Genomic DNA, 26,716 nt, shown 5'->3' on the forward strand with positions numbered 1-26,716 from the left:
GCTATCATCAATAATTGCCCATCTCCAATCATCTCCATCTTTGTCCGCCATAGTCGCAGCCCCCAGCCACAATCGTCGTCGTCACCCTTAACCACAATCACAACCGTCACCAATGAAGGGATAACCGACCACAAACACGAAACTGCATCAGAGAAAGCGAGGGGTTGCAAAACGGAGATTAACAGGGAAGACAAAAGGGTTTGCAACACAAAACCTAGATAGGCATCACAGTCATCAGAGAAGAAAGGACGCAACAAAAAGCCACACTCCAGCATCGAAGATGGTAGATGTTGGTCGCAGGCGGACTCAAGGAGAAGGCAAACAGTCACACTAGAAAAGGCTGAATTATCCGCCGGAAGGTCGTCATCATGTGGTCATTTGATGACAACACTTGCGACCGCCCCTACGGTCACTGTCTCGTCGCCAACCTCGCTAAATATCCTAAGAAGGTGTGTCAGGAACCCGAGCCTGACTGTAATTCCTTTGATGAGAGAATTGAAAGAGAGGGAGAAATAGAGAAAAAATGGGAAGAATCAGATTGATTAAGAGAGAGAACTAAGAACTGAGAGAGAGAAAAGATAATTTAGATAGGGAGTAAAGAGAAATATAGATACCCAAGAGAGAAAAAGAGAGAATTTCAGAGAGAGAATTAACTTTTCAATTAATCAAAACCTACAAAACGTACAAGAGTGGTACAGCCTTATATAGAGGCTATTCCACTACTTCAACAAAGCAATTTCCACTTCCTCCGCTAGGGTAACTGCCCCTAAACACTATATAACTGTCACTAATATGTAAATAATTAACTAATACAATTTTGTAGAAATAAAAATAAAATATAACTAGTCTAAATCGTGACATTCTCTCCCCCTTAAAGATTTCTTGTCCTCAAGAAATCTCAACGGCTAGTCCTTCATCCCACCCTTGCATCATCTTTGCCGCATTCTCCTTCCTCCAATCCTTCCACAGACAACAATTGCCTTTTGCACTGGTGGCCTGGACAGAATTTCTCTCCACACCTATAGCACAACCCTAACCGCCTCCTCTAATCCATGGCCAGGGATTTTGCTGAAGTATTAACCCTAGGATTCCATCCTGATGTTGCAGTCCCCAGATTTTCGCCCAGCTGCTAACCTGTTGAAGGTTGAATTCCTGTTGGGATGTAGTGCCTTTTAAAGATTACTTCCAAGGCCATTTCTTGTAATCTTGCCTTCTTAGCAACCTACTTGGAAATTGCAAGTTGCATCATCTTAACCACCACCCTCAATTCATCATTAAGTCCATTAATGAAGCTAGAAATAAAATAATCTTCAGTCGAGGCAGGATGTGCATTCATCATTAGATACCTTAATTCTTCAAAATGGGCGTGGTAGTCTATCATTGACCCTTCTTGCTTAAACTTATTGAACTCCTCAATTGTGTCTATCATAGGTTTCTCACCAAACCTTATACAAAAGTCTACCCAATTTGTCTCATCTCTTACTTTGTTCCACCCTTGGAACCATGCATCAGCCATGTTATTGAAGTAGGTTGTTGCAAGGTTTATCCTTTGACTTTCACCCACTTGATAATATTGGAAAAATCTCCCACACCTCCTAACCCACCACCTGGGTTTAGCACCCTCAAACATGGGAATTTCCAGCCTAGGTAGGGGTGTGTGTTGGTGATTTGGGTGGGGTCCCCTTACCTGGATAGCTTGGTCTATTGCTGGTTCTTCTTCACCTTCCTGTAACGTGGAAGCATGAAGGGGGATGTCTACTTGTGTCAAGATCGGTTCTAACATAACTCTTGGAGGGAAATCTTCCGACATGCTAGCCTGAGGCATCTTGGAAAACATCTTCAGGAGCCCATCAATCCAATGACCCAAGTTAGCTACTTCCTTCTCCAGCAATTGCACAACCTCTCTGGTGGCAGCATTGGTGGTTGTGTTTGTCATGTGCTAAGAGTAGGTGAGGGTAACAATGTAATAGCCTATTAGTAAAAGGGGTAATATTATAATAAAGGAGATAGGTGGTTAGAAGGATAGAAGTATGTAGAAGATCGGTAGTTGGCCGCATGTATTTCAAATATGGGCGCCACTCCTTGAGGAGGGTATATAAGCCAACACACGCTGCTGAAGCAACATGTTTTTGAATACAATTGAATCATATTCTCTCTCTCTCTCTCTCTCTCTCTCTAAATTTCCTTCTCTTTCGGTTCACAATTCCCGCACAATTCATCCTAAATTGCGAGAGAATCCCTTGTCAGAATAGAGATCTGACAATCTGGTATCAGAGCAAATTCTTGGGTGATCGGGAGGGCCATGGCAAATGGAACCAAGATGAAACATATGGAGGCGCAACTCTAGCTGGTGAAGGCGTCGGTATCAGAGATGCAGACTAGAATAGACACGTTTGAAAATTCAGTGGAAAGAAGGATCGATGGAGCGGTGAACTTGTGGCGGGAGGAGAGTAGGTCACAGGCTACTCGATTGGAGGAGCAAATGAGAGAACATAACCAAACTCTCCGAGATCACATGCATCAATTTATACTGATGCTCTCACACCAAACTCAGGTACGAATCTCACCTGAGTTCCCTCCGAGGGAACATTCGGAACCGATCCTAAATAGCCAAGGAGGTAATTGCAGATCAGAGGGATCTACTGAATTGGAAACAGAGCAACCAGTGATGGAGGAAAACATGGGTGGTAGGAGGTCGAGCGTTACACAAGGATCGAACCAAATCGGTCTATTGATGCCGCGAATGGAGATTCCCCTATTGGATGGCCAGAACCCACGATGATGGGAGAGGCGATGTGAGAGAGTATTCAATCTCTACAATGTGGCCGAACAACAGAAGGTAACAATCGTCGCGACCTACCTTAACAGTGTGGGAGATGCATGGTACCAGGGGTGGATGGGAGTGAAGGAAGAGTGCTCCTGGGAAGAATTTGTGGAGGGACTGTGTGGAAGATTTGGGGAGAAAGGAATGTTAAACGTAGTGAAAGAATTTAATAAGCTTAGACAAGGGGGATATGTGCAAGTTTACCAACAAAGGTTTGAGGAGTTGAAGGCCCTCGTGCTGATCTCCAATCCCACCCTTACCGAGGGATACTTCGTATTAAGTTTCATTAACGGATTGAACGAGGAGATCCGTCCCACCGTGAAAATGTTTCAACCAAAAATAGTGCAACAGGCTACTGAGTGTGCTAAGCTGCAAAAGCTAACAGTAGAGGCATTAACGAAGAAGCAAAAAGGGGTGAGCAAGGGATGGCAAGCAGTGCCCCTGCAACAGAGTAACCAGGGGTGGAATAAGAAGGGTGGAACATGGGGACAGAGCGGCAAGGGGTTAGCTCTCCCGGCTCCATCCCAATCATTCGGGAACAGTTTGAGATAGCAGAGGAGGTTAGTAGGACTTTGCTTTAGGTGTGGGGACAAGTACGCCCCAGGCCATCAATGCAAATGCTAGTTGTTGCTACTAGAAGAAACAGAGGAAGAGAAAGAAGAGGTTGGAAAAGCAGAGAACCAAGAGAAAAATAAGAGGATGAGAAAATGGAGATTTCCCTTCATGCTCTAAGGGGAGTGTCCACAAGTAAGATCATAAAAGTATATGGCAAAGCATAGGAGGATGACCTGTCAATACTCATTGACAGTGGAAACACACATAGCTTCCTCAAATAAAGGGTAGCTAAGAGGCTCCATTGCAGACTAACAAGGACTCATCCACTATCTATTACTGTGGCTAATGGACAGAAGGTAATTTGCAAGTCAACTTGTATGGAATTTTGTTAGCAGATGCAGAGGAAAGACTTTGAAGCTGACTTAAGACTCCTTAGGTTAGGAGACTGTGACATGGTCTTGGGCGTGGACTAGATGAGAGAAGTAAGCCCCATTTGCTTTGATTTTAAGAAAATGGAAGTCACTTTCAAAAAAGGGAGATAACAAATGATTATCACTGGTAGTGCAGAGACTGGTACTTGCAAGCTTATTTTGGGAAAAAGATTAAATATGCTATCCAAAAGCAAATGGACTCAGGTGACTTAATTGTTCTCGATACGAGCAATTGATCAGGAGGAGGAGGAACCGGACTATGGTGGGAAACTCGTACTGGACTCAACGAGGGATGGCTCCATCCCCTGGGAGGTAAACCAACTGGACTTACTTGATGAACTCTTAACTGAATTTAAGGATTTGTTTGAGGACCCTAAGGCTCTACCACCTGCTAGACCTTTGGACCACATCATAAACCTTAAACCCAATTCCGAGCCTATTAACATCCGTTCTTACCGGTATCCCCCAAAACAAAAGGCTGAGATCGAACGCATGATAAAAGAAATGCTACACCAATCAGTTATCAGACCTAGCATCAACCCATATGCCTTCCCTCTTCTCTTAGTCAAAAAGAAGGATGGCAGTTGGTGGTTTTGCATTGACTACCGCCAACTCAACTCCCTTACCATAAAGAACAAGTTCCCTATTCCAATCATAGAGGATTTATTAGATGAGTTACATGGGGCCAAAGTTTTCGCCAAACTCGACCTCCGTTCAAGATATCATCAAATTCGTGTGAGCCCCCAAGATATCCATAAAATAGCCTTTAGAACTCACCAAGGACAGTACAAATTCTTAGTAATGCCCTTTGGTTTGACCAACGCACCAGCAACCTTCCAAGCCCTTATGAACCAGATATTTGAACCCTATCTACACCAAGTCATTTTGGTTTACTTCGATGATATCCTAATTTACAGCCCCAATTTCCCTAAACACCTTGAGCACTTACGGACAACTCTACAAATCCTCAGATTCAATAAGTTGTTCATCAAGAAGTCCAAATGTGCCTTTGCACAAACCCAAGTAGAATATCTTGGCCATGTTATATCCGAAAAGGGAGTGAGCAAGGACCCCCATAAGGTAGCAACCATGACTACTTGGCCAAGACCGACCAATGTGAAGGCCCTGCGAGGATTCTTGGGCCTTATAGGCTATTACAGACAATTTGTTAAAAATTACAGCATCATCAGTAAGCCATTAACTAAGTTGCTAAAGAAGAAGGGATTTTTTTGAGGTGAAGTAGCCAAAGTCGCCTTTGATAGGCTGAAGAAGGCCATGAGTGAGGTCCTACATTGAGCCTCCCTGATTTTAATAAGTCGTTTGTACTAGAGACTGATGCCAGCAACTATGGGGTTGGAGCAGTGTTGGCACAAAGGGGAAGACCCATAGCCTTTATCAGTCAGGCTTTATCACCAAAGCACTTAGGCCTCAATGTGTACGAGAAAGATCTACAGGCTATTTTGATAGCAGTAGAGAAGTGGAGGCATTATTTAAAGGGAAGTAAGGTCATTATTCGAACAAACCATGAAAGTCCAAAATTCCTATTGCAGCAGAAACTCCACACACACCTCCAAAGAAAAGGTATGTCTAAACTGATGGGCCTTGATTATATCATCCAATGTAAGAAGGGACATGAGAACAAAGTAGCAGACGCCCTTTCCTGCTGCATGGAAGAAGGGACTTCGGCGGCCATGACTTCTGTTATATTGGAATGGTACTTAGAAGTAGCAACCAGTTACAAGAGAGAAGACTGGACCAGGGATCTAATGGAGCAACTGACCCTAGACCCTACTAGCAGACTAGGCTACTAAGGTACAAAGAGAAGTTGGTGATCGGAGGTGATGAGCTGTTACGAAGGAAGATCCTGACAGCCCTACATGACTCTCCGATAGGAGGCCACTGTAACATCCCTGACTTCGAAAATAATTAATTTATGAGTTTTATGGTGATTTATTGAGTTATGTGAAGTTTTGAGAGCATGGGAAAATTGGAACAAGTAATTATTTTATTTGAGAATATTTATGAAAATAATAAAAGAATAAAATAAATTAAACTGGGGATTTCTAGAAACTTTGGAGTGTAAGTGAAATAAGGAGAAATGAGGTGTGGGGTGGATGTGTTGAATTTCGGAAGTTCTAGGCACTGGTGCAATTTTGGGGAAATAGTCGCGGGTTACCTTAAATTTAATTGGGTGTCTATGAAGGTTGAAGGTGATGGCTAGCGCGGGTGGTTGGGTGCGTGTGTACGAGGGTGGAGGTCGCGAGTTCGACCCGCGAAAGCTGTGTTCGTTGGAGAGGATTATTAGCTGATTTTAATCATCCTTCAACGCCCAAAACAACGTCGTTTCGAGGCGCCATGCGGCGCCTATGCAAGCAGGCGCGTGCGGAACTCCTGGTCGCACCACGTGGCAGCGCTGGGGCTGCCCTTTTGCCTTATCTGCCACAATCGTTTCTTTCTCTGATTTTGATGCAATTAACATGAGAAATTGAGGGAATAAAAATGATGTTGTTTCTCCAATGATGGGCTTTGCAAAGAATAAATTGAGTGACGTCTGCAATGAATTGAGCGTATTTGAGTATAACTAGGAGAGTTTGGCCGTGGAGAGTCGAAGGCAATTTTGAAGGAAAGTAGAGAAGCAAAGGCAAAAAGGAGGTGTAAGGGATTTGGCAGCTTGAGGTAAATAATCTGCTCGACTTAGTTAATTAGTAAATTAATTAATTCAGTGGATGATGTTTAGAGTAGTTAATTTAGAGAATTAGTCAATTAATGAATTGGCTAACTTAATGGACTCGGTAGTAAAGTGAATTTAGTTAAGGGTTGTTAAATTAGTTTATTGACCTTAAGTTACAAATATTTTGTTAAAGGATTTTTGGGTGCGTTGACGGTACGTCTAACAAATCACCAAATGGCACGTATTTCGAGGTAAGGGTTTAATATGTTGTGTGTAAATTACTTTTGTCATATCTTACATAAGATGTTGAGGGAAATGCCTAGGCATGGGGCTGTGGATTTCTAACCATAGGAGTCTCGAGATAGGGTCTTGGAGGAAACCACTAAGGGCCACCAAGAGCTTGAGATAGGTGCGGTGGACGGGCTTGCATGAATGTTGCACTTCATATTTATCTATGATGTCATGCTTAATAATTTACTGCATTGCATATTACCTTTACTAAGTTCCAAAACTCACGTCTTCATTCCAACTAACCACACAGATAACTTGGGGTCCGATAAGAGAAAAACAGTGTATGTTCATGATCAGCTAGATGATGAGAGTGGCAATCCATGATGGAAATGTGGGTCTAGTAATTTGTAATTGTTTTGTTTAATGGTTGTGTCGAACGCCATCTGTACTTGTCAGTTGGACTTGTTTCTTTCGTAATAATGAACACTTCGTGTGAGTTAATTATAATATGCCTAAATTGCAGCTTATTAATTTACTTACGAGGCACAGGTCAGATTCGAGACTCGAGTGTCCTTCTGCTGCTCATGAGTCTTAAACCTCGAGTTCTCGATGGCCGAATGCGGTGAAGCCTGGACCTCACCCAGGGCACCCACATCATTTCATTAGGACATAGCCGGCCTCCGAAGTGGGACCTATTGATGTAACCGTGGGTTACGGTGACACTCGGTAGTGGGGTCGGGGCGTCACAAGGTGGTATCAGAGCAAACTAAGTAAGAAACCTAGTGATGGCTTGAGAAAAATATAATCATGGGATTTTGAGTCTTATATATATATACTTGCTAATGGATTTCATGATAAAATGTCAGGATGACTGAAAATTTTCCTGAACAGGTTCTAGTAGATCATTGGGCTAACCGGATTAACTCGAGGGAGCCAGACCCCAATGAGAAAATTTATGAGATACTAGCAAAGATGGAGGATATAATTGAGAATATACTACCTAGCTACCTCCAGTGGCTTGACCTAGCTCAATTTCAAATTGATTTTATGGTAGGCATCCTAAAAGGAGAGTTGAGAACAGTTGCCGAATGGGTTCAGGAGAACGAAGAGTTTGATTTATTTTTCTATTTTTGTGAGAGGATTCGTCACTTATTAGACGAACTGAATGAGGAAATAGTCGAAGAAAAACCCATAGAGGAATCAGAAAAAGAAGATCTTAGTGAGGATAAGGAAGAAGAGAATGTGGTCGAAATGGAGATTGAAAATGATCTCCCTAAGTTCGAGTATAGCAGTTATGATGATGAGATGGACTTAGAGGAATCGCATAGTGACCATGGGGGACCTACATTGGAGTCTGAAGATGAGGCCAATGCATGGATTTGGAGGTTCGCTAGTCCTAAGTAAAAGGACACCTAATAATTGTAATAGTTCCAAATTTAACCTATCATTAATTCAAAACAGTGAAACATAACTCTCATAGATTCTCAAAATATCAGGGTACAACACTATTGATACAACACTATTGATACAAAATTTCACAGACAAATTTAACCTATCATTAATTCAAAACAGTGAAACATAACTCTCATAGATTCTCAAAATATCATGGTACAACACTATTGATACAACATTTCACAAAACTATTACAACTACTAGGTGTCCTTCTACTTAGGACTGGCGGACCTCCAAATCCATGCATCAACCTCATGTTCAGACTCCAAAGTAGGTCCCCCATGGTCACTATACGATTCCTCTAAGTCCATCTCATCATCATAACTGCTATACTCGAACTCAAGGGGATCATTTTCAATCTCCATTTCGTCCACATTCTCTTCCTCCTCATCCTCACTAGGATCTTCTTCTTATGATTCCCTCTATGGGTTCTTCTTCGACTATTTTCTCATTCAGTTCGTCTAACAAGTGACGAATCCTCTCACAAAAATAGAAAAATAAATCAAACTCTTCGTTCTCCTGAACCCATTCGGCAACTGTTCTCAACTCTCCTTTTAGGATGTCTACCAAAAAATCTATTTGAAATTGAGCTAGATCAAGCCACTGGAGGTAGCTAGGTAGTATATCCTCAATTATGTCCTCCATCTTTGCTATTATCTCATAAATGTTCTCATTGGGGTCTGGCTCCCTCGAGTTAATCCGGTTGGTCCAATGATCTACTAGAACCTGTTCAGGAAATTTTTCAGTCATCCTGATATTTTATCATGAAATCCATTAGCAAGTCTATATATATAAGACTCAAAATCCCAGGATTATATTTTTCTCAAACCATCACTAGGTTTCTTACTTAGTTTGCTCTGATACCACCTTGTGACGCCCCGACCCCACTACCGGGTGTCACCGTAACCCACGGTTACATCAATAGGTCTCACTTCGGAGGCCGGCTATGCCCTAATGAAATGATGTGGGCACCCTAGATGGGGTCCAGGTTTCAACGCCTCCGGCCATCGAAAACTCGAGGTTTAAGACTCATAAGAAGCGAAAGGACACTCGAGTCTCGAATCTGACATGTGCCTCGTAAGTAAATTAATAAGCTGTAATTTAGGCATATTATAACTCACTCACACGAAGTATTCATTATTACGAAAAAAACAAGTCAAACCAACAATTATGGACGGCATTCGACACAACCATTAAACAAAATAATTACAAGTTACTAAACCCGCATTTCCATCATGGATTGCCACTCTCATCATCCAACTGATTATCAACATACATCGTTTTTCTCTTACCGGACCCCGAGCTATCTTTGTGGTTAATGGGAATGAAAGCGTGAGTCATGAGACTCAGTAAAGGTAATATGCAATACAGTAAATTATTAAGCATGACATCATAGATAAATATGAAGTGCAACATTCATGCAAGCCCGTCCATCGCACCTATCTCAGACCCTAGGTGGCCCCTAGTGGTTTCCTCCAAGACCCTATCTCGAGACTCTCACAATCAGAAATCCACTGCCCTATGCCTAGGCACTCCCTCAACATCCTATGCAAGCTATGACAAAAGTAATTTACACACAAAGCATATTAAACCCTTACCTCGAAATACGTGTCGCTTGGTGATTTGTTAGGCGTACTGTCAACGCACCCAAAAATCCCTTAACAAAATATTTGTAACTTAAGGTCAAGAAACTAATTTAGCAACCTATAACTAAATTCACTTTGCTACCGAGTCCATTGAGTTAGCCAATTCATTAATTGACTAATTCTCTAAATTTACTACTCTAAACATCATCTACTGAATTAACTAACTTACTAATTAATTAAGTCGAACAGATTATTTACCTCAAGCTGCCAAATCCCTTACACCTTCTTTCTGCATTTGCTTCTCTGCTTGCCTTCAATTTGCCTTCAACTCTCCACGGCCAAACTCTCTTATTTATACTCAAATTTACACTCAATTCATTGCAGACTTCACTCAATTTATTCTCTGCAAAGCCCATTATAGGAGAAACAACAACATTTTTATTCCCTCAATTTCTCATGTTAATTGCATCAAAATCAGAGAAAGAAACGATTGTGGCAGACAAGGCAAAAGGGCAGCCCCAATGCTGCCACATGGCGCGGCCATCAAGGCTACATGGGTACGCGCATGGCATGCCCGCAACAAGGCCGCGCGCGCTCGTGTGCATCGACGCCGCATGGCGCCTCGAAAAGGCATCATTTTGAGCACTGAAGGCTAATTAAAATCAGCTAAAAATCCTCTCTAGCACGCGCAGCTTCCACGAGTCAAACCCGCAACCTCCACCCTCGCACACACGCACCCAACCACCCGTGCTAGCCATCACCTTCAACCTTCATAGACACCCAACTAAATGTAAGGTGACCCGCAACTATTTCCCCAAAATTGCACCAGTGCCCAGAACTTCCAAAATTCAACACATCCACCCCACACCTCATTTCTCTTTATTACACTTACACCCCAAAATTTTCAAAAATCCCCCAATTTAATTTATTTTATTCTTTTATTATTTTCATAAATATTCTTAAATAAAATAATTACTTGTCCTAATTTCACATGCTCTCAAAACTTCACATAACTCAATAAATCACCATAAAACTCATAAATTAATTATTTTCGAAGTCAGGGATATTATAACCACTCAGGGGTCCAGAGTACATCAGTTGCTCTATTGGCCGGGGCTAAAAAAGACGGTGCAAGATTATGTGAAGGGTTGTGTCGATGTAAGCATGAGAACATTCACCCTCTAGGGCTACTACAGCCATTGCCTATGCTAGTGTAGGCTTGGTCCAGCATCAGCATGGACTTCATGAAAGGATTGCTCAAGTCAGAAGGCAAGGACTGCATACGGATAGTCGTGGACAGACTTACAAAGTACAACCACTTCTTAAGCCTCGCACATCCCTTCACGACCCAAGGAGTGGCACGAGTGTTCCTCGACCAAGTGGGTAAATTGCACGGATTGCCACAAGTCATTGTGACAGACCGGGACAAAGTCTTCACCAGCCTACTATGGAAGGAGCTCATGAAATCACTCTGTATAAAGCTCCATATGTCATTAGCATACCACCCGAAAACAAATAGACAGACGAAACGGGTTAATCAATGCCTTGAGACCTACCTTCGGTGCGTGTGCTTAGTGCATTCAACAGGGTGGCACAAGTGGCTACTCTTAGCACAATGGTGGTACAACACCAACCACCATTCCACCTTAAAGATGACTCCGTTTGAGGCGCTATTTGGATACAAACCACCATTATTACCTACTAGTGGGGGTCACAATGGACGACTATCTGGATTAGAGGCAGTAAGTTATGCAGACTCTAAAGAAGGAATGTGCACGCGCCCAAAATCGAATGAAACAGTATGCTGACAAGAAGATGAGCGAACGAATTTTCTCAATTGGGAACCAAGTCTATCTAAAACTGAGGCAAGCACAATTAAAGACCCTCTCTCCAAAAGCAATGACCAAACTCAATCCCAAGTTCTATGGGCCTTATGAGGTGTTAGCTTGGGTGGGAAAAGCGGCGTATAGACTACAACTACCAGCAAAGACCTCCATCCATCCAGTTTTTCATGTATCTCTCCTCAAACCCTCTCCTAGCAATTGCCCGATGAGTGCAACCCTGCCTCTAGTCGTCCAAGAGATCCAACAGGTGATTGAGCTTGTAGCTATCATGGGCAAGAGAGTGATTTACAAACAGAAACTACCCCTTACACAGGTGTTGGTCCGATGGTCCACCCTACATCCGAAAAACAATACATGGGAGTACTTACCAGACTTACTCCAACAATTTCCAAGGGAGGTAGGACTCCTCTAAACTCTTCTTGAGGACAAGAAGAATTTCAAGGGAAGGGGAATTGTCATGTGCTAAGAGTAAGTGAGGGTAACCGTGTAATAGCCTATTAGTAGAAGGGGTAATATTGTAATAAAAGAGACAGACGGTTAGAAGGATAGAAGTATGTAGAAGATCGATAGTTGGCCGCATGTATTTCAAATATGGGTGCCACTCCTTGAGGAGGGTATATAAGCCAACACACGCTGTTGGAGCAGCATGTTTTTTAATACAATTGAATCATATTCTCTCTCAACTCTCTCTCTCTCTCTCTCTCTCTCTGAATTTCCTTCTCTTCCAATTCACAATTTCCGCCCTTGTCAGAATAGAGATCTGACAGTGTTCTCCTCCCAGTAGAGACCCAACTCTTCCTGAGTCTACCGCAAACCCATCTCCATAGCCTCCAACCTTGTCTTTATCTGCTTCATACGGGTTCCCTCTGCCATTTCCTTAATCAAACTTCCAACTCCACCCTAAACAGCAACTAGAATTGATTCCAATTATTGGTAACTGCCTCTAAAACCGCTTCCAGAAACTGCCTTGAAATGCTTGCCTTCAAAATCTGATCAAAAACACATAGATCTAGCCAAGAACTGGATTGCTCTGATACCAATTTGTCAGGAACCTGAGCCTAACTGTAATTCCTTTGATGAGAGAATTAAACGAGAGGGAGAAATAGAGAGGAAGAAGGAGAAGAATTAGACTGATTAAGAGGGATAACTGAGAACTAAGAGAGAGAAAATGTAATTTAGACAGGGAGTAGTGAGAAATAGAGAGATTCGAGAGAGATAAAGAGATAATTTTAGATAGAGAGAATTAACTTTTCAATCAATCAAAACCTAAAAAAAGTATAAGAGTGGTGCAACCTTATATAAAGGCTATTCCACTACTTTAACAAAGCAGTTTCCACTTCCTCCATTAGAGTAATTGCCCCTAAACACTACATAATTGTCACTAATATGTAAATATAGTACTAATACAATTTTGTAGAAATAAAAATAAAATATAACTAGCCTAAATCGTGACAAGGTGATTCGCACGGACTCAACCAAGAAAACCTCCAAGAAGTCTAATGTTAAGGCATTCGCTGACATCACCAAATATCCTGAGAGGGTTATTCACAAGGACTCGGCCAAGAAGACTGCCAAGAAGCCTCACATCAAGGCATTCATCAAACTCATCAATTACAACCACATCATGCCTACTCACTACACTCTCAACATCGATCTCAAGGAAATTGTCATGTTGCTACAATTGAAAGTGAAATTCCTCCAAAAAAATTAAAAGAAAGGTTGTTGCCTTATCTCGTTAAAAGGCATGTAAGATTGCTTTGTCCATAAAAGAAGAAAGCTTGTAAAAGTTGCCTTTAAAATTGAGGTTTCAGTTTAGCGTATAAAAACTATGTAGGTACTTAACCTATAAAAGCTATAGCAAGTCAGAGAAAATTTCATCCTCCACAAGACAGCACAAAGTATCTGAAATACCACAAAGAAGTATTCCGACATTAAAGACATAGTAGAGGGATTGTTAGAAGACCTCTCAATTACCCAATATCTTAGTCATCTAAACTAGATATTAGCAACAACTCAACATGTTCAAAGTGATCTAAATAGACAGACACTTCATAAAGAAAAATTGAATGTGGACAAGGATCTACTGAAAACCCAATTTGAAGATGTGAAGATCGAAGTTGGGTTTTCCTAATATTTATAGCCCAGCTTAAGGGAACATGTAGAAAACCATGTACAAGAAATAGAGACTGTTAGATAGTTAGACAAACTATAGGGACAGTTTTTTATACAGTTATTCATTTTCTAAGTGGTAGTTTTTTTCTGTGTAATTGCCACCACATGAGTAATTACCATTTGTGCTTAAATTTGTCCTATTTGAATAATAATCAAAGTGAAGTTAATTATGTCCAAATATCTACATAATTGAAGGGATATCAATTTTAAGAAGCATAAGGCACGTGAGAATGAACTCAAAATTCATTTTTTGGGGGCAAAAATACGTCACCTGTGACCAAAACATAACACCGGCCAAAAATGCAAGGGTGTGTACTATTTCATTCTCTGCATTGAGGCCAACGTATACAAGAACGTCTCCTGACCTCTGCATCAACACAAAAAATAAAAATAAAAACAAAAGAGAGACACCAAGAATTGTCTACAGTAGAAGAAGCCCATATCCATAGCAGCAAACCACTCACCTTCCAAAACCATGGCAATACCCCAAACAACAAAATTGCCGAGTCCATCAATATAGTTACAAACTCATGAACAAAATGGAAATGGCTGAAAGTTAATAAGAAATCAGGGATAAATCAAAAAGATTGTGTTAGCAAGTAGCCCAGATAAAATTACACATAGGAAAACATGTAACCAATTTAATTCAATGACCATTTAGATCAGCCAGAGAAATTATACCTCTTATCAAGACTATAAGCTCGAGATTTTTCAAACTTTTCTTGGCTAATTACTCCTTCCAATGTTTTGGGAAGTGTTGGCAGTTTAAGAGCAGTATGTTGCCGTAAATCAAGATAAGTTTCAAAGATATACATCAATACCATAAAACCTGGATAACCACAAAAGAAGACACGAGTTGGTTGAGAGTTAAAAGATAAACTTACCAATTATTTCTTACAAACAATTGGTTTGATTCAGACAAGCAGAAGATTTCCCAACTTGAGATCCATCCATGCAGTTTTGTGTGATAAGGGTAGAGTAGTGTTTCTTGGAAATTGTTGTGGGAGTCTAAAGCTGTGTCCAAGAGCAGATTTGTTTATTTGGATTGGTTTTCCTAGTTCTGCTCTTACCACTGACAATCCAGTGAAGAGGGGTCAAGGAGCAGGGGATTGGTGCTATCTTTACACGAGAGATTGAGAGCAGGTTGATCATCCAGTTCTAAATGGTGCAGTGACCAGAGATTTTTTAAGCTTCTCGTTCTTGTCTCAGTGTGCCGAAGGTGAGGCCAACCTCCATTTTCATGCTTTTGGACTCATGAAGTTGGGCTTACCCAAGTAGGAGGTTACATTGTCTTTGGGGTCTTATTCCACTTTGGTGTCGTGGTACATTTTCCGGGGTATTGAGAATTCGGAGGAGTTGTGTGGAAGGAAACATTCTTGATTTATAGAGACCCTTGTTTGTCCTCTGAAGTCCTCTTTCCTCTCGTAGATGAGTTATTTGCTATCGGTAGGTTTTGCATTTCCTCCTTTACCTTCCCTCTTGCTCAAGGTTGGCCTCGTTTTAAGGCGGCTTTTGCTTTACTAATTCTCCATTTTCCCGTAAAAATAGCAAGAAGAAGCCAAAAAAAGGACGAAAACGGCATATTTCAGTTGAAAATGAACACGATGCGGGCCGCTGAATGCAGCAGAAAAAGTTGAGAACGAACCAAAAAGGGGGGAAATCTTTGCTTACTACTACAATCCATCAGAAAGATAAACAAAAACCCTAACATGTACACATGAACCTTGACAATTTAAGCATTAAAATCAACCTAAACCACGAACGGAAACCTAAAAAATCGATGCTTTGCGAAACACCATGATTGGCGATGCCCTAAAAAGGCTGACAGAGTAACTGCGGATCTCCATGGGTACCCCAATTTGTGGGAAAATGAATACATCAATCCAAAAAATTTGGAATAGAAGAAACGAAAGACAATCTTACACATACAAATACACACACACGTAAAGAGATAGAGATAGATAGATACACACATACATACAGAGAGAGACAAGGAAAGAGGGAGATTTAAGCGTACCGACGACTGCTTCCATGTACGGAAACGCCATGGTCGGCCCAGGAGTTGCAGAGAGAGAAGTGGGGGGGGGGCGCTGAAAGAGGGTATTTGGAGTAGACTTCTAAGCGATACTTATGGTGAAGATGATGCAAGGGTAATTAATTAATTAATTTCTTACATTGAAAGCTAATTAATTAAAATGTTAATTATTATTCTAAGTAGTATTAAAGATATTTATTTTGGATAAATTATATTTTTTCGTATTTTAAATATATAAATTAATTAATTAATTAGTTTAAAACGCAACGCATTCATCATTAAAAAGTACAATTATTTATATATTAAAAATAATATACAATAAATATACCTTATCTAAAAATAAAGTATATTTATCGTTACTTATCATTATTTTGTTATTAAGATATAATGATAAATTTATTTGCAGTGGAAGAATGTCTCAAGTTTAGTAAAGAGTATCAAGTTTAGTATTCAGATACCCTATATAGACCTTTCGAAGCTTAAATTAATTTGGTATATGAAAGTACAAAATGCATCAAATAAATAGAGTTATAGTATAACCAAAGTTGTAAGCAACACTTTTGCTAAAAATTAGTCTCATATTTATAAAGGAGTGAGACTAACAACTAGATGGAGAACCACAGTCATTGACAGGCATTTCAGGCTCTATTTCGAATTTATAGGTAATGAAGTCAGAATAATTATTAACTATGTTATTTACAGTATTACTTGAATAATGTTTGCAAATCAAGTATCTAAGAGTTTGTAATATTCTTAAAAGGTTCCTCTCACTATTACGAGATAAGTTTTTGAGTTTGGGTCACCTACAAAAGTTTTTCGAATATTAATTGTTGACTGACACATGAATTCTCAATAATATCTTTCAAAGGCATCGAAAGAGGCTCCCAAGTAAGGCACTTGAGCTAGTATCCTTTCATCTGAGTCATTCAATAACTTTATACGTCTGTGACTTATTTTTATGAATTTCTTATTCAAATAGACTTTCAGACTTATTTATTTTGACTCAAGCGCACTTTATTATATACGACAATCATTAATATATTATGTTTTTTTATTGAACCACGAGAAGTATATCAAAATCTTAAATATATGCCAAATTTTTTAATGATCTTGACATACATGTGATTTTTTCTAGTACCATGTGAATTGTACTAGATTTATAATTACAATATAGGGTATAATGGCTTTCAAAATGATACATTAGTGAATAAAAAATAATTAGTGAGTTAAAGTTCATATTAAATATATTTGAAGATCATAAATAGTTGCTTTGTATGTAAGCACTTAATTTTATAAAAATATATAAAGTTATTATTTCACTATATAAGGTCGAAATGGTAAATTTTTAATTTTTATTTATTTCTATCAATTATCAAATTTTATATGAAGCCCATATTGAGATGCAATGGAGGGCACAAGTGCATGATATGGTAGCAGAGCAACAAATGCTAGATGTTGACTGTGCCTTCACTCTCACTTATTTGTTGGGAAAAAGACAACCTTAGTGTACCAAACTTTTTGTTGGTGTTATATATGTACATTTTTTTGTTCTCATCTATTTGCAAAAGATTAATTTTGTAAATTCGGATTTATAACCTTCCAATCACAAAAGAACACACATCGAATCTACAAACTATCGTTCTAATCTCGCATTCAAGTGAAATGGATATTCATATATTATGTCCCATAATTGAGTAGTGCACGATTAATTTTAAATAAAAATATTTTATTATTAACTTTTTAAATAAATTATTCTTACTAATTAAGCACAGATATTAGACGGGCAAGCTACCCTACTTCTACCTAATTAATATTTTTTTTAGTGGGTCGAACTAAGTTCAATTTTTTTTTTTAAATGAATCTTATTAGTATGAGTCATACTAACACAACCTATTAACCCTTAATAATATGTGCGACCTAAAAAGTCATACTAAATGCAGAGTTGGTCTCCTTATTAGCAATTTGGTATGTGAAAAAAAATTGAGATGATAAAAGTACGAGTATTATTCATCTTTATATATTTTAAATACAGTAAAACATTCGTCATACAAAAAATATTCGAGATATAATTAATTCGTGTTTAATATGTTTAATTAAATAAATTTGGCAATAAAAATTTGACATATTATATATAGATAATGTGCCAAATATATATTTTAATTTGCATATAAAATATATGTATATAATATATTTTACAAATATTTTATAAATATATTATTTTATAATTAAATAATATATGCATATATTAGATATATATATAATTAACCTATTTCTCAAAAAAAAAAAAAAACCCCACATTCTCCAAGAAAACCTCATCCTCTCTCTCCCTTTTTCTTGACACGACTGTATTTACTATTTTTCTCTAATCCAGTAACTCTTATTTTCTCTTACTTATCTTTTTTTTTCTTAATGTGCTCGCTTGTTACTCTTCTTCTCTAGTTTAGCAATCGCTTCTGGCCACCAACCCTCTTATTGTGTTGTCGACCACCACTACATTCTCCATTTCCGTCACCTATTGCAGCCGCTACAAACCCATCCCTTTCTCGTCGTCGATCGCCAGCTATAGCTCCACGAATTCGTCAACTAAAATTTTAGAAAATCCTGCTAGTACCCATTTTATGCCTTTTATGGAATAATTAACGTATTAATCCAAACATTTGAAAGATATGCGACTATAATACTTTTAATAAAAATATGAAATCATTCAGCAGATTGCTAATGGGGGTTGGTCTTAGTCTCAATGAGTTAGATTACTGGGCCAAACAAGGCAATTCGCATAAATTTAGGAACAATTGTTTTTTAAAAATATTTTATAATTATTTTAAAATACAAAAATAGTAAAACTAGAATTTGAATTCTAGGTGTATTTTTAAGCCCCTAAATTAAATTATTGATTTTAAAATTGTAACTTAAATTTATTATAATCAATTGCACTACTACTAAAAAGATTAGTGCTTAATGCTGAATCAATAATGACACGTACGAAAACATGACATCATTTATTATTTTTTTAATTAAAAAAACAGTTATTCTAACACGCTTAATAGGTCAAACAAGTTGTGCTGGGTTGTGCCCTAGACAGGCTGTAAATTGCATACCCCTAGCCCAATACAGCCCTATATTCTTAGGTTAGGCCAGCACAACTCCCTTGTAACGATGACGGATTATGTCGCCATCTCACATACAACCCAAGACAATACAACCCCCATTTGACACCTCTAATAAGAATGAAGATTGGCTAAACTTCAGACAACTGAGGAGTGACATTCAAGCAACTTGAGGCACATCCATGGCTCATCAGGCACCAGAATTATGCGGTGGTTACATCCAACAGCTTCCAAGCTAAGACTGACCTAAAAACTGGAAGCTAGGAGAGAAAGGGAAATGCACTAAAATGGGATCCAACAAATTTAAAGACAACAATGAATAAACAGTCTAATGAAATTCCATTTTTATTTGAATAAAGAGATAAGAGAAAGCTACCTCCATCTCATCCCTTTCATCAAATCTGAGACACAATAGCATGTTAAGGAAGTTTCTGACATTGTTCAATGTCTCAACTGAAATGAATTTTTATTTTCTCAGATGCACCAAAATTTAACTACTGGATCACATACCCAGAAGAACACAAGGTTTGCCCCATGATAAAAAATAACCAAAGCATGAATGCTCAAGAAGGAATCATAACTGCAATCATCTCCAAAATCAAAATTTAAACCAGGTAATTAGCTTGTTCAGACTGCTTACATAACTGGCACACGAGTCAAACTTTGCTCAACAGCTAAAAGAGAACGAATACCACTATCTCATTATGGAGCACATAAATTTTTTTAAATCATTTGACCTTCTCAATCATGTCCATGTAAGACCGCAACAGGATGAAATCCGCCAATCTACCCCTTAAGTAAAACTTCCACTAGCAGGTCCAGCACCAAAGCCACCGCCTCCACGACCAAATCCAGGTCTTCCACCCTGCAAATATATGCCATGGAAAATAAATGGCGTAACACTAAATCAAAATCACATACAGACAGGTCCAGGTAAGGATTACCATGCACCCCTCTTTCATAGGCTGTTCACTTATTTTGGAGAGAAAAAAATAAATGCATTCCTACTTCACCCATTGGAAAGATTATTATGTTCTCCATTTCAGTTGGAAGATGCAGTCAGATGTTTGGGGCAGTATTAAGTGATCAGGCAATAATAACTCATATCACAGGAGGAAACTTTGTGCAGAGTTCCATTGCGAATAATGGGTGGCTCCACGATTTCTTAAGGGCACAGGCATCCTAGGTAATTCAGTCTTATGGTTATTCATTATCTGCATATAGGCTCATTTTGTACAGGCTTTTAGTTTAATGTTTCTATTTAGCAAAAGTAGTTATTGACAAACTCTTATTGAATCCATCATTTGGGCTCATAAAATTAAAAGTTGCTCTTGCTACTTGGCCTAGAGCCTTGAGCATTGTACAAGGACATTCTCCGTTTTTCCCTCAGCAGTCAGGACAAATTCTAACATGTGCATTATAAGGTACATCAGCTGATAATTGAGGAAAGGGGGCACATAACTTAAGTTGGTAATGCAGGATGTAAAAAATGCACCAAACAGGTCTAAAGATTGATCAAATATGAGCATGTTTCTTACTGATGATTGCTAGAGCAATAGCCAATTGAAACATGACCCAGTATGTCAATGATGTCTAATACTTTGGGAGAAGTTCCCAAAGCAAAATATTAAGGTCAATGTTGATAGGCATACATTCATTCCTAATGCAGCCCAGTCAAGCATTTAGTAACTACCAGATGTTTAATGCCAATATCTTATATCAGCTATCCAATATAGTAAATAAAAGAACGGGACAACTCAAGTACTAATTGATAAACAGAGGGGTGCCATTGGCTCTTCAACCAGTACACAAGTACTAATTGATAAACAGAAGGGTGCCATTAGCTCTTCAACCAGTACATTTTCAAATCATCAATCAGATTATTAAGTCTTTTGGGATACATGTTAATAGAACCAAAATCATCCAATCCAAACACACTCCATATTTGACTGTCACCTTAACATTTATTGAGCAAAGCTCAAGCCAAAAATAGCAGTCTGTTAAAGAGGTATTTGATGACAGATTATTTTACTTATCACTGTGATAAGAAAAAATAACTTAAAGATAGAAATTACCCTAAATGAAGGCTGGAAGCCAGCTGGAGCCCCTTCCTTCTCACCAAACTCTCCAGGAGGGCCACCTCTTGGACCTCCACGATAACCATCACGATCACCAAACCTTGGCCTATCTCCTTCGAATCTAGGTGGACCACTGTGAATTACAAGAACAAAACATCCAAATTAAGACTTTGATGAGAGAGAGAGAGAGAGAGTTAATGGATTTTGTTTTTGAAAATAGAACAGAAATAAAATCACTACACCTTGTTTTTTGTTTTTTTTTTTTTTTTGGGGGGGGGGGGGGAATAGGAAGGAAAGAAACTAGATCAATAGGCAATTGCGCAGACTAAGCTACACAAATAAAAACAGCTTTCCTCAGTACATATGGCTCCCCAATTTGCAAGGCAAGGGAGAGGATCATTTTTGTACATAACCTTACCCTTCCTTTGCAATCAAGCTATTTTCATAATTCAAACTTGTAGTCTTTGAGTCACAAAAAACTGTTGCTGTCAAAGCTTGTTTATGTAGTCTTTATAAGCTACAATAACTACAATAATAAATGCAACAAAATAAACTAAAATTATATCAAACATGTTACTCTTAACATAAACTAACAAAATAAGACTAAACCAGGATAACCAGAAAACTAAATTAAAGAATAAAAAAAGGAACAGTAATCCTAACGATGCTATAGATCCTTTGCATCAGTTAGTAAATTAAATGACAAAGAAATGCATACTAATAAACACCAGACAACATTACAACATCTAATAACCAATAAAGTAAAAAATGCAAAGAATCCTACATACTGCATCCAAATTCCATATAGTCTTAGCTTACTATCAATACCATACTACATCCAATAGTCTGACTTACTATCAAGTAGAATATTTGTACCCCCAAATCAAATTAACCAAAAAAATGTGAAATCATTTAACCATGATGCACATAATCCAACTTCTACAGCTGCTTTAAGAACAAGCCCGTACCAGCAATGAGGTAACCCAAACAAAAAATCTCATCATCCGCTAATAGCCAATGCTACAAAGTAAACAATATAAATAATCCAACTTCCTAGCCCATACTGTATAGGAATCTGAATAACCCAATTTATTAGCTGGGGGTATAACCATGCTCATCATATCAAATTAGCACAAAAACTATGATCAAATCATAATATATAAATATACGACATAACAAGTTGCCATACCAACAATGGCCACGACACATAAGATTTGGAAATAATGCATGTACAATTCTTAAAAATGCCCCCAACACAGATTCGCAATCATTAGAACACAAGTATCTATGAGAATTAATTAAAAAAATAAGGCATCAAGCTGCAGAACCAATATTACCGAGGGCGATCGCCACCGCCAAAAGGACGGCCAGCAGGGGCGGGGCGGGCAGCTCTCTTCAGAGTGTTGGGAACAATCTCAGAAGGCAAGTTGAGGTAGGTCCTGAGAAACTCGATCCCGTCATTGGTTAGGTACCAGTAGTAGTGCATCCAGGCAAAGGTCTCCCTCACGTACTCCTTGGACTTGAAGCTCTGCATCAGCTTTATCACCTGCAAGTTCGGCACATCGATTTCCGGGTGCTTCGCCAAGTTGTAATCTTTCTTCGCATAGCACACGCCCTCTACATTTACACGAATAACCATTATATGTTTATGTATCTATCAACATGTATATACGTATACATCTAGACGCATATTCACAGAAACAACATATTTCAAGAAAATGAAGACCTTGAAAGAGGTATTTGGAGATTTCTCTCCGATTCTTCTCTGGGATGATCTGAGACAAAACGAACAACGTCGTTATGAACTTACGTACATATAAAGCAACCCGATCTGTGAATTGAAAGAAGAACAGAGACGAAGAGGATCTTACCATCGTCGAAATCAGGAGGAGACGGCGACGGCCGCAAGCAATTCGCAATGACTTCCCTCCTCTCTCTGCCTCTCGGAATGGCGAACCCTAGATATCGTGCTCTCCTCCCTAAACCATCAAAACCCTAGCGGCTAATATAGGAATAAGATAACGCGGATAAACGGCATCGTTTCTCACAGCTGAATGACCTCCGGCCTTTTCAATTTATTTGGTTTTTGTTATTCCATCACATAAGTTTTATATCTTTTTAAATAAATTTTGTTAATTAAATATCTTTTTAAAATAACTTTTATATATCTTTCGACTAGATAGTGAATCGAGCCTTTCCCGACTAGATAGTAAATCGAGCTTTTCCCGACACTCTCCTAAACTACTTTATCTTTCCACTAGATTTTATTGACTTTCAAAACTCCTCTTTTGATAAAAAATTTTAATTATTGTATTTAGATAACACAAACACTACTAAGATAATGTTTATTAAAATAAGTAAGATAAAAATATTTTAAGATAAGATTGAAATATTTTTTGGATAAAAATATGTAATTATCAAGTTAAGACTATAAATTATTTCAATATTTATATCAAATTATTTGTTAAATTTTTTAAAATACATTATAAGACACAAACGCCATTTTTTCTTATTTATAAAAATCAATATATGCTTATCTCTCCTCCTTTGAGGGGGAGAGATAAATATATTTGAAAAAACTCAAATAAAAAATCACGTGATTTTCTTTTCAACGGTAACCAAATAAATTTAACAAACTTATTGAAAATGACAAAAAGTTTATAATACTTTCTATATTTTATAATCTATATTTTAATTAATAAATACTATCTAAATAAATTTTCATTTAATTTTTTTAAATATACTTAACACAAACCACATCTAATTTAATGAAAATATAGATAATGATTTATGTTTTAAAAAATAATAGAGATTTTATATTTAACTAAACATTGGGATAATCTCTCATGGGTTCCAATCTTCTAATATGTTTGGTATTATTACATCTTTAAAGAATGATTATTTTTTCAAAACACATATTACTTCTCTTAAGATGTATTATAAGTTGCTTAAAATTAAAAGCCTATAACCATTTTTTTTTTAATGAACACAATCTTTTTTTAAATAAAAAATTTATTAAATAGAAAAGGAACAATAGCATCTACAACAAAAAAGTGAGAGAAAACCTCGTTTATAACAGAGAACAATATAATAGCACGCTAGCTAAGAATAAGAAGCGATAAGTTACAACAAAATAAGCCCCAAACAGACAAGAAACATACATGAAGACAAAAATAATTTACGTTGGAGTGTAGCAACAATTGAACCATAATGGGAAAGTTCGACGAGAATAGTTGAGAAGCCTAGTAGGGAACAAAAAAAGGCAGAAACCACCTATATACCACTAAAAAAACCCTTGTTATGCGATGAAATTTAAAGCATGAGCAAACTATCAAATTCTAAGGTCGAAAACCTCAGTGGAAGAAAAAAATTGGTTAGCCATAAACTACCAAAGAATTGCATAACTGCATTGGGGGAGGAGGGAACCATAAATTCCAATAAGTTCCACCATCGAAGACAACTCAATTCCCAGATAAAATTTGAAGCAAGAGCAAACTGTTAAATTTAAACCCTAGAACGCAATGTTTTTTAATATGAAAATTGAGGAAGCCTTAATACACATTGGACCGTCACATTCTTTTTATAAACCATAGTCTCCTGCCTCAAGCCAAACGAATGGACAAGTAAGATTGAATCAAAACCCATATTTTGCCCCCCTCAAATAAACATAAATAATACATTATCCACACGAAATCAGTCTCAATCCCATAACATTACAGTGCACAAGAGCCCGAACATGTGTATTGGACCATCTACACTACTTGCAAGGGTTCAGAACAATGTTAACCAAAGCTTGATACCATTGGCTAATAACTCTTCATCCAAAGGAATGTTAATCGTAGTGTATCCTTTTCATTCCCTCTTCTCCCCTGCACATACATTGGTGCAAAATGCAGGGCATTGATTATTTAATGATATATATATATTATTTTCTTTAACTTTTAGTTTATACATATGGCAAATTTATATTTTTATTTATATAATTTTATGTTTTTTTATGTGGTCATTCAAATTTTTTGTTATTTCAATTGCATTTCTAAATTTTTATTTTTGAGTCAATTTAACTATTATACTTTAATATTTTTTATGTAACTACCTGAACTTTTATTATTTCGATTACACTTATATTCATATATTTTTTAGTTAATTTAATTCTTATACTTGGATGTATAAAAAAATTAGATTAAATTAACTTATCTCATTTTATTTTTGTTTTACACGTCAAAGAACATGAGTTAAATATATCAGATTAAAATGATTAGATAAAATTATAAATTTACGAATACGATTAAATTATTTTCATGATTAACAAAAAAAAAACATAAAATATAATGATTTTGGAAAGAATACAACATTAAAATAAATATGGCTAGAAGTCCAATTTACAATCTATTTGATATGGCACTACATAAAATTACAAGAATACCCTTATGCGCTAGTGGCCTCGCTCATCACGTGGATTGCCTAAGAGGCTGACATGTGGCAAGTCAACAATCCAGTGTGGAGTTCGAAAGATTCAAGCCAGATCGCGAGACCCGTTCCATCTTGATCGGGGTCCTCATTAGGTATAAAAAGCTCTCTTATTCTTACCTTCATGACTACCTGTATTTACTCTACTAATTTGAGTGTTGGAGTCTACCCCGAAGGACCCTAGCCCCGTCACTCCATAGTCTTGCAAGTTCTATCACCAAGGTCCGACATCGCCAAGTCCGAGGTTCTATTTTTGAGATCCATTCGCAGAGATGGCACATGATGGTCGGTCCCAAAAACCATCTTCACTATTTAGCTTTTGGTAAGAAAAATATTTATACCAACATTAAGGGACTTTGGCATGCCCTTGCCTCGCTCACAAGACTAAGCAAGCTTCAATTGCTCACATCACACATAAAAGCCATTTAAGTCATTATAGATAATTCTTGCTTGCACACCAATAGCAACCTCATTTGTTGTTTTGCCCCAAGCCTAGCTAAAGCATAGAGAGTAGTTATTTAAGCTCTTATGTCGAATAACATGAATTTTAAATCGCATGATGTCGGTACATAAAATATTTTTGGGTATCAATATATAAACCAAACGGATATAAAATATTTTTGGGTATGTTTCTGGTTTGAACCTATAGTGAAATGCATAGCCTTCACTCAATCGAGCTTTAGAATGCAGAACCAGAGCGAGGTTCATTTGCATACCCATTATGTAGTCATTAAAAAAATCGCATCGAAGAGGGTAAAACACTCTGAAATTACCTGCAATGGCTTTGAAGGCGAAGACCGATAAAGAAGCAGCAACCCTAGATGCTTAGAACAGAGGATGAGCGAGAGAGATGACGAAGAGGACGAGCGAGAGAGATGTTCTGGTCGGCGGGCGATTGGGGATATGCGTGCGAGAGGAAGAAGACGAAGGGATCGTAGGCTAATTTAAATCGGGGACATTTTAGTCCATTCAACTCTCAAAAGTCCTAATTTTGCAAAAAAAAATTAAGAATCCTATTTTTGCAAAGTTCTTTGCCGACAGTCCTATTTTTGCAAATTTCCCGTAGAGGGATTCCAATGGGAGCTAGAATTGATTCCAACAAGAGCTAGAATCCTACCAAAGACCTCCGATTTGCAAAAAGCTAATGACTCAACTAAATTGAATCAAGAATTTCTGAATGAAGCATCATTTATCGGTGAGGAAGGTGGTGCCATATTACTTCCTCAAATTTCTAACTTACAGGAAACTAAGGAACAATTT

At 37.9% G+C, this 26,716-nt stretch overlaps 2 protein-coding genes across 2 annotated transcripts in view; both read right to left on the reverse strand.

The window, feature by feature from the left end:
- The window catches only part of LOC127786706 (CAAX prenyl protease 1 homolog), a 30,522-nt gene extending 14,640 nt beyond the window's left edge, over positions 1–15,882 (reverse strand). The window contains exons 1-4 of the mRNA XM_052314315.1: positions 15,784–15,882; positions 14,448–14,595; positions 14,231–14,315; positions 14,038–14,133 (exon numbers count right to left, since the gene is read on the reverse strand). Coding sequence (XP_052170275.1) covers positions 14,038–14,133; positions 14,231–14,315; positions 14,448–14,595; positions 15,784–15,814 — 360 coding nt within the window. The 5' untranslated portion in view covers positions 15,815–15,882. The remainder of the gene's footprint in view (positions 1–14,037; positions 14,134–14,230; positions 14,316–14,447; positions 14,596–15,783) is intronic.
- Positions 15,883–19,485: 3,603 nt separating this feature from the next.
- Positions 19,486–23,015, reverse strand: LOC127787419 (40S ribosomal protein S10-1-like). The gene is made up of 5 exons (XM_052315462.1): positions 22,858–23,015; positions 22,713–22,761; positions 22,324–22,603; positions 20,984–21,119; positions 19,486–19,773 (listed from the first exon to the last, which is right to left on the reverse strand). Exons 1-5 carry the CDS (start codon positions 22,858–22,860, stop codon positions 19,702–19,704), a joined length of 540 nt encoding a protein of 179 aa, XP_052171422.1. The 5' UTR covers positions 22,861–23,015; the 3' UTR covers positions 19,486–19,701.
- Positions 23,016–26,716: the final 3,701 nt, after the last annotated feature.

The sequence above is a fragment of the Diospyros lotus genome, chromosome 12 (genome assembly GCF_014633365.1).
Source record: "Diospyros lotus cultivar Yz01 chromosome 12, ASM1463336v1, whole genome shotgun sequence".
Taxonomy (NCBI): Eukaryota; Viridiplantae; Streptophyta; class Magnoliopsida; order Ericales; family Ebenaceae; genus Diospyros; species Diospyros lotus.

Coding starts and splice junctions, on each gene's coding strand:
- LOC127787419 (XM_052315462.1), bottom strand. Junction 21,120..22,323: donor GGCGGTGGCGATCGCCCTCG/GTAATATTGGTT, acceptor TGTAATTCACAG/TGGTCCACCTAGATTCGAAG. Junction 19,774..20,983: donor GCTTCCAGCCTTCATTTAGG/GTAATTTCTATC, acceptor ATATATTTGCAG/GGTGGAAGACCTGGATTTGG.